The sequence below is a fragment of the Vulpes lagopus genome, chromosome 5 (genome assembly GCF_018345385.1).
Source record: "Vulpes lagopus strain Blue_001 chromosome 5, ASM1834538v1, whole genome shotgun sequence".
Taxonomy (NCBI): domain Eukaryota; kingdom Metazoa; phylum Chordata; class Mammalia; order Carnivora; family Canidae; genus Vulpes; species Vulpes lagopus.
The window spans coordinates 133,302,626-133,310,899 of NC_054828.1; the positions used below are offsets into that span (position 1 = coordinate 133,302,626).

General features: G+C 65.1%; 1 protein-coding gene across 2 annotated transcripts; it reads left to right on the forward strand.

Moving 5' to 3' along the window:
• The first annotated feature begins 1,109 nt into the window (after nucleotides 1–1,109).
• Nucleotides 1,110–7,435, forward strand: TMEM18 (transmembrane protein 18). Of its 2 annotated transcripts, none has more exons than XM_041756079.1 (5): nucleotides 1,110–1,573; nucleotides 3,017–3,191; nucleotides 4,560–4,614; nucleotides 6,990–7,083; nucleotides 7,168–7,435. In XM_041756079.1, exons 2-5 carry the CDS (start codon nucleotides 3,053–3,055, stop codon nucleotides 7,261–7,263), a joined length of 384 nt encoding a protein of 127 aa, XP_041612013.1. In that variant the 5' UTR covers nucleotides 1,110–1,573; nucleotides 3,017–3,052; the 3' UTR covers nucleotides 7,264–7,435. The 2 variants fall into 2 exon arrangements, with proteins under 2 accessions (XP_041612013.1, XP_041612012.1); XM_041756078.1 differs by having other exon boundaries at nucleotides 1,127–1,573; nucleotides 3,071–3,191.
• Nucleotides 7,436–8,274: the final 839 nt, after the last annotated feature.

Genomic DNA, 8,274 nt, shown 5'->3' on the forward strand with positions numbered 1-8,274 from the left:
AGGACGCGGGGGACACGTGCACACTGAAGGGATGGACGGCGCGGGGCGGCGGGGAGCAGGGGAGGCCCCCGGAAGGAGGCAGGAGGTGCGCAGCGGGCGGGCTGGGCCACCATGGGGGTTTCTGGAGGTCCCCGCGGGGCGGGGGTGGGGGCGGCAGAGGGGGCCGGGACCCCACTCCTGGGGCAGCCCCACAGGCTGGTCCACCCAGGGCATGGGCCTTGGGGTTGAGTTCGGGCTTGATCCTGCAGTTCAGGAACCCCACCTGCCCAGACGCCGTCCCTGCGCCCTGGGGGCCTCCTACCCCCGGTCCTCTGCCTGGAGGCCGAGACTCCGCCTGGACCCAGAGGGTGGGCTGTGCCCGGGGGACCCCGCCGCTGAGTCTACAGGTGGCCACGCTCACCCGCCCTCACCTGCTCCTGGAACCCTGGGCCCTGACCCGCGACCCGAGGGCCCGGCTCCCACGCCCTGGACCAGGCGCCCCGAGCCCACACCTCTAGGCCAGGGCAGCATCCTGGGAGCCCCCCAGCCCGCCCCCTCCCCTGCCGCCCCCCAGCCTGCTCTCACCTGAACCCCCTGGGGCAGGACCCTCCGCACCGCACCTGTGCTCCCTGGGCAGCACTCGGACAGCCCAGGTATACGGCGACCACAGGTACCTAACACCCAGGTGACCTGCACCCACCCCCAGGGCATGTGCCAGAAAAAGGGGGTCCCTGCCAGGCCCCCTGTGGCCCTAGGAGCCGGGACACTGTCCCCCGATCCCTCTGCCTCCAGGGGGTGGAGAGTTCCCCAATAACCCCCAGGGGCACGGACACAATCACTGCCCCTCGGTCCCCGGGGTGAGGTCATTGTCCCCCTCGATCTCTGGGGGGTGACATCACTATCCCCTCGGTCCCCCCGGGAGTGACGTTACTACTCCCTCGGTCCCCCCGGGGTGACGTCACTGCCCCCTCGGTCCCCCCGGGAGTGACATCACTATCCCCTCGGTCCCCCCGGGAGTGACGTCACTACTCCCTCGGTCCCCCCGGGGTGACGTCACTACTCCCTCGGTCCCCCCGGGGTGACGTCACTGTCCCCCTCGGTCCCCCGGGGTGACGTCATTATCCCCTCGGTCCCCGGGGTGACGTCACTGCCCCTCGGTCCCCGTCCCCCCCCCCCCCGGTCCCCCGGACGCGGTCACGGTCCCTGGGCCCTCCGTCCCCCCGGGGTGCAGGCAGGACGCGCACCCGCCCCGGGTCAGGACGGGGGAACTGTGGACACCGACGTGTCCCCTCGCCCCGCCGGGAGGGAGCCCACCCGCGACCTACTTCCGGTGCCAGCCCCAGACGCCTCCTAAGGCCGCGGAATACCGCGAGACCTGAATCTGGTCCCACAAGCGGATATCGCGAGACGGCTGGATCCGCGCAAGTGTCGCGACAAGTGGAAATCCCGCGAGAGGCGACGCCGGAGGCGTTCCCCGTGCGAGCGGTCTGGGCGGGGACAGCGAGGCGGAGGTGGCGAGGGTGGGCCTCCCGGAACGATGCCGTCCGCCTTCTCCGTCGGCTCCTTCCCCGTCAGCATTCCTGCCGTGCTCACGGTAACTCGCGCCTCCCTGGCGGCGCCTCGGGCGGCGGCAGTTGGGGCCACTCAGGGTTTGCCCGCTTCCGCCGTGGGCGCCAACCGCACCGGACGGCGCGTGGGGGCGGGGCTCGGTGTCGGGGCGCCCAGGGGGCGTGGTCTTATGTGCGGTGGGCGGGGCCTGGTGGGCGGTGCGTCTAGGGGCGGGGTTTTGCGCGATGGGCGGGGCTTGGTGGGGCGGGGCTTGTGGGCGGTGGGCGGGGCGTCCCGAGGCGGGTTTGCGCGCAGGGGGCGGGCCCCCGGGATGCTGGAGGCCGTGGGCAGCCCCGCGGGGGAGTTGCTGGGCGGGGCGGCGTGAGCTCCGGAGCGGCCCTGGGGGTCCTGCACGCCCGTCCTCCGCCCGTCCCGCGGGTGCCCTCCGCACCTGGTGGGGCAGGGAGCCGTGGCCACTTGGCCCTGTGGAGGCGCGCGGGAGCGGCGGGGGCCTCCGAGAGTCCCCAGCGCTCTGCAGGACGCGGAGGCAGGGCCGGCCTGGGAAGGGCAGGCCTTGGGTGTGAGCCTGCATCAGGACGTCTGAGGCTGGGGGGGCTCTGAGCACGTGGGGGGGAGCTGGGCACCTGGGGGGGGGGGTCTGAGCACCTGTGGGGGAATCTGGGCACCTGTGGGGAGATCTGGGCACCTGTGGAGGAATCTGAGCTCCTGTAGGGGGGAGCTGGGCACCTGGGGGGGGTCTGAACACCTGGGGAGGAATCTGGGCACCTGTGGGGGGATCTGGGCACCTAGGGAGAAATCTGGGCACCTGTGGGGGGATCTGGGCACCTAGGGAGAAATCTGGGCACCTGTGGGGGGATCTGGGCACCTGGGGGGGGAAATCTGAGCACTTGGGGGGGAAAGCTAAGCACCTGGGGGGGAGCTGAGCACCTGGGGGGGGATCTGGGCACAGGGGGGATTTGGGCATCTAGAGGGTGAATCAGCACGTGGAGGGCAGGTGGGCATCTGGGGGTGTGGACATGCCCCCACAGAGTTGAGGAGACCCGGCATCTTGGTGCTATTTGGAAGGCTCACAGAAAGTTTGGAGAAAAGAAAATCTGGCAGACTGGGATGCCTCGGATTTCCCAAAGCCTTAAGTACTTGTGTAAAGGATTCAAGGTAGTTCTTGGTAAGCCTCGGAGTCACCAAGTGCGTCTCCTGACCGAGTCACTTACCGTCCTCCTCAAGTCACGGGATGATCCTTAGAAACCTTAAAAACACCATCCCGTTCCCTACGCTGACGGGGCAGGTCCACGGGCACAGACATCACACCGGTGGTGTTCCTCTTTAAAGCCAGGGCAGAGGGTTCCTGCTGCGTCCTGCCCTTCCCTTCTCCGGCCCCCGTGTCTGCGAGGCCTGTGGGGAGGGCTCTGGACCCCTTAGCCCAGGGAACGCCCAGTAGCGAGGGACCACTGCCCTCCCTGACCCACAGACCCGGAGCCCGGCCCCCACCTGAGCTGACGATGAGATGACGCGTGTGTTACAGCAGACGGACTGGACGGAGCCGTGGCTCCTGGGGCTGGTGGTCTTCCACGTGCTGTGCCTGCTGCTCACGTGTCTCTCGTCCCAGAGGTACAAGCTGCAGGTCGGGCATTTCCTGTGTTTAGGTGAGTACGACAAACAGCTGTGCAACGCCAATTGCTGTGTGATGTGGCCAGGTGCAGGTGGGACACCTGAGGGCTGTCGGCAGGTGTGCACCTCCCCTGCCAGCGCTGATGAAGTTGTTTCCAGTCTCCCTGCGTTGCCATCAACTGCGATGAGTGCAGTGAAGGAAGAGCACCCCGGGTACCGTGGGGCGCCCTGTCCACGTTGCTAGAGGTAGCTGAGGTGGGCCGCGAGCATGATCCGTGCACGGCCTGGAGGCAGGCCCCTCAAGCAGCGCGATGGCCTGATCGGAGCAGCTGACGGGCTAGCAACAGCCTGCAAACTTCAGAACTCTGTGGGTCTGTTACTGTCCAGGCAGGGGAGGGGGTGCTTTGCACACTCACAGTAATAAATAGACGCTGTTCTCCACGTGCACACACTCTGGTCGTTTCACCCTCAAACCAGCACAAGATTAAATTTACTTGGTGCAGCATCGCTTGCTACAGTTTTGCAGATGAAGCAGAGAAGTTCCCTAACCCCTGGGTCCCTCAGTGCCTGGGTGACACGGCGGAGACTCGGGGCGGCGTTGGGGGCGCAGCGCTTGGCAGAGATGGCGCCGTCCCCCGCCCCACGCCTTCTGAGTCCTGCCTACCTCCCCTCACCTGGCTCTTGGGCTTTCCTCATGGGCCCCGTTGGGTCTGTTCATGGAGGCAGGAGTGGAGATTGCAAACCCGGTGTGATCTGTTCTGTGATTTGGGTCAAGGGCAGCAAGGCTCACACGTAACTTACCGAGGAATGAAAGCATCGGCGTTGAAAGCAGGTTGCCCTGTGCCGGTGTGTTAGCAGCAGCTCTGGGGCCGCCTGCCGGGCTCGGGAGGCCCTGCCCGGGAGGCTCGGGAGCATCACGGGTTGTGCCGTGGCCGCCGTCCCGCTGGGCAGGGCTCAGGAGCCCAGGAGCGTGGCCCTGGGGGCTGTGCGGGCGGGAACGGGTTGCTTGGAGCTCTGGGCATCCTGCTGCCGGCGTCTCCGACGAGGGAGCCCTGACGGGTCAGGTAGGGGCGCAGGTGGAGTTGCACACGTGTGAGCGCTGGGTGTTGGGGCACAGGACCTGGATGCCGCCCTCTGCACCTGCTCCGCAGCTTTGGACTCAGACCACTGAGGCTTTAACGGGTTTTGACCTTTCTCGGTTTTCTTCTGTTAAATGGTTGGGGTCCATAATTTTAAAATCTTACAATTTTGACCTCATGCTTTCTGTAAAATAGAAGTTATGTTTCTCATCGAATTCCTACTTTTATATTTATGTTAAATGTATCATCACAGAAAGAACATGTGCTTTTGTAACGTCAGCTTCGGTCATCCCAATCCTGACGTGTAGTTTCTCTCTCTTCTAGTGATTTTAGTTTATTGTGCTGAATATATCAACGAAGTAGCGGCGATGAACTGGAGGTAGGCCCCTCCCCCCCCGTCGTGACTGTGGTGAGGGACCACCCTGTGGGGAGGCGTGTGCGACGGGTCACAGCGTGCAGAGCATGGGGGTCAGAGAAGCGCGGGAAGCCAGGCCGCCGGAGCCCCGCCAAGGGCCTCTGCACGGACAGGCGTAGGTTCGAGGGCCGGCTTGTCAGCTGTTCCGGGGTTTGCAGATCGGCTCACACAGTTGGTGGCTGTGGGACAGGGTTCCCGGGGCCTCTGTACAGTGGCTCTAGCTGCAGAGTAAAGAAGGCAGGACCTTGGAGAGAGCTGGGTGTGCATGTGGGCAGGGCGGCGGGGGTGCCCGCGAGACGCCACGTCCTCTCGAGGCCTCGGAAACCCTGGGCTGCCCTCCTGAGAGGTGGGGGCAGCCCAGGACCTGCAGCAGGTCACTGCGGGCGCCGGCATCCCCGCCCTCTGCTTGTCCTTCACCCCCGTGTTCAGCTCTCGCTGCATCCTGTGGAGGGTCAGGCCTGTGCCTACGGCTGTGCCCGTGCAGGACATGCTGTGCCCACCGGGAGGGCTTCACCCGCGACCCTCCCGCTGCATCTACACGCGGTTTTCAGACCGAGGTCCACAGGCCGTATCTGGGCCACAGTGGCTTTTATGTGGCCTGTGAGCTGGAAAGGGTTTTGGCGTTTCTAAGCCCTGAAACGTTTAACGCTCTTAAATGTAAAGAAAGAAGAAAGACTAGTTCTGGACTGAACAGGAAGCAGGTGACACCTAGATGTCTGGCCGGTCCAGGAGTTTGTGGCTCACTGTGCGCGATGCTGTGCGTGTCCCAACCGCATGGAGACCACCTGCTCTGTCCACCCCCTGCCCACCTGCCCACGTGGGTCCTGGGGACCCGTAGAAGCCAGATGGACGAACACTTACTCCCCTGCCACCCACCATCCTGCCCTGCACTTTCGGGGCTGCCTGTGGCCCAGCACCTCCTGCCCCGCAGCCCGACAGTCCCCCCTAAACCCCTGTCCTCAGCCCATGCGTCAGCAAGGAACCACCTCGTGGTCGGTGGGGCCCCTGGCGTCCCCCCGAGGATCCTTCACTCTCCCTTGGGCCCGCGCCCACCTGGCAGCAGAAACACTCCATCCATGACAGCCTGGCCTGCGTGGGGCGCGTGGTCTGTCAGTGGCCGCCGACCCCCACCTCCTTCTGTCCTGAAACCACTGGCTCATGGGTTTCCAGGACCCCACCTGCCAGTCTCCGCCCTTCTCAGGGCCACCCTGCTCCCCAGCCCTCCGCAGTTCCCTCCGTGAGCTGGGGCACCAGCCTTCCCTGTGCGCCACCTCCGGGCCAGCCGCTAGGATGGTGGTACACATCCGGAGTCACCCCGGGCAGGGCTGTCCCCATGGCGCTGTGCCCCGTCTCTGTGCTCACGGCAGCTTCGACCGCTTGGACCATGGGACTCACTCGCCACCCTGAGGTTCCTCGGGAGGTCGTGGCCTTTGACACAGCGCGAGTGAGGCTTTCTCCATCCCGCCGGGGTTTGCCCTAGCACCCGCGACAGCAGCCACCTCCCGAGCGGTGCCCTCCTCGTGCTCTACCAGTGGCGAGCGGCTCAGCATGGCCACAGCAGTCTCTCCACGTGCGGGCCACCGTGAGCCACGTCCTGAGCCCGGGTGGCCCCTTTCAGGCACTCACGGAGTGCAGGGGCCTTTGTGCAGTCCACGCCCAAGTCCACACCCGAGTCCACGCCCGAGTCCACGCCCGAGTCCACGCCCGAGTCCATGCCCGAGTCCACGCCCTCCCTGCTTCCTTTCTTTCCGGTCGATCCCGACACGTGTGCCCTGACCGTCATGATCCGGCCCTTCCCTGACGCCTGGCCCCTCTGCCGCTGTCCCTTCCTGAGTGACGGTTCTGCGTGTTACCGTGTGGCCGCAGGGGGACCCTAGGTGCAGCCGGGCCTGCCTGTGGTGGGTCGAATTCCCCGGTGCCCTGAGCCTCCCCGGGTGTGAAAACGGCGTGTGGGCGAGTGTTCCGCAGGCGGGGTGCCCACCCTGTGCCCAGCTCGGCCTGGTCCTGTCTGTGGCCCGTGGGGGCCCGCAGAGCTGTGACGGGAGTAGCGCGTTCCGGGGGTCAGTTCGCCGTTACCCAGGGTGCACAAGTGTTTCCCTTGCCCAGCACGCCCTTGGGTTGATTGTGGTGCTCCCGGTGCCCCCGGCGTCCTGCCCTGTTCCCTGTGGGGCCACCAGCCCGTGTCCCAAGGGGGTCATGGGGCAGCAGCACAGAGCCGGGGGGAGCCGTGGGCGGGTCATTTGGGGGCAGGCAGGAGCGCTCCAGGAGCCGCACGTCGCAGGGTGTCCTACCGACACCGGTTCTCATGCCAAGTAATTTTTCATTTTTTCCTGAAACAGGTTATTTTCAAAATACCAGTATTTTGATTCACGGGGAATGTTCATCTCTATCGTGTTCTCAGCACCGCTGCTGCTCAACGCCATGATCATTGTGGTACGTGTTTTGCAGCCTTCCGGCCTCTAGCTCCGTTCTGTGTGTTTGCTGCTTCTAAACACGTCTCAAAATGATTGTTTTCAGATTCTGTGGGTCCGCAAGACTTTGAACGTGATGACTGACCTGAAAACCCTGCAGGAGAAGAAAAGAGAAAGGAAAAGGAAAAGGAAAGAAGAGTGACGCTGGGACGCGGGTGTGGGTGTTCCTAGGGGCCTCCCTCCTCGGCGTTGTCCTTGGAGGGCTCGCGTGTGCGTCCTGGGGCCGCCTCGTCGGGCCCACCCCTGCCCCTCATCGTGGCGCCGCCTCACCCAGCACACGCGGAAATCATCCTGAAAATAAACGCTGACGTCCATGTGGGTGTCTGTCGAACCTGGGTCTGTTGGGACTTGCCAAGTGTATGAACCCGCGGTGTCTGCGGAGCGCTTCCGAGTCCCTCGTCGTTTGTGTCCTCTGTGTGAGCGGAGTAACCATGAAGCGTCTGCAGCGTAAAACCTTCAACAGGTGACAGGCCGCGCTGTCGTGCATAGGCACCGTCACCCGTGTGGCCTGCACGCAGCACATGGCAAAGTCGGTGACGTTCTGGGCCATCCTGGGGGCCGGAGCCCGGGGGGTGCCGGGCAGCCCCCGCGCTGGGGTGACGTGGCCCAGAACCTGCTCCGAGCCGCTACGGGGAAGCCCGGGCCAGAGGACCCTACTCGAGATGCCAGGAGTCGGGTCCTGAGGACGTGCGCGCTTCTGAGCACAGGGGACCCAGGCCCAGGAGACGAGGCTTCGTGAGCGTCCCGCTGCCCGCCCTGAACGGGAAGGTCATGGCTCCCTCGGGCCCTCGCAGCAGTTGCAGGAGCTACGGTAGGAAGGCCTCGAGGTCAGGGTTCCCCGGAGAGCGCGTGGGTGGCCCGTGGAGCTAGTGAGGATGCGCAGCCACGTGTACAGGTGCCAGCGACGGCTCGGCTGTTGGAACAGGTAGATCCTTCTACCCAGTAGCCAGGTTACGTTCCTTCCACGCGGATCTGCTGCGAGCGGTGCCGCTTCCAGGCTCCTGCCCGGCATGGGACCCACTGGGGCCCCAGGAGTAGATCCAGGGGCTGGAAGTGCACTGTCCCGAACGGCAGGTGCCGCGCTCGGGGGGTTTGACGACAGCCTTTGGGAACAACCGTCTAAATGTCAAAGATGTTTCCTCCTAAGTGAGAC

Bases quoted from the DNA above. Each gene is read 5' to 3' on its own strand.
- TMEM18 (XM_041756078.1), top strand. From the start codon at position 1,517: ATGCCGTCCGCCTTCTCCGTCGGCTCCTTCCCCGTCAGCATTCCTGCC. The intron at 1,574-3,070 runs GTAACTCGCGCC...CGTGTGTTACAG, and splicing joins GCATTCCTGCCGTGCTCACG to CAGACGGACTGGACGGAGCC. The intron at 4,615-6,989 runs GTAGGCCCCTCC...TTCCTGAAACAG, and splicing joins GTAGCGGCGATGAACTGGAG to GTTATTTTCAAAATACCAGT.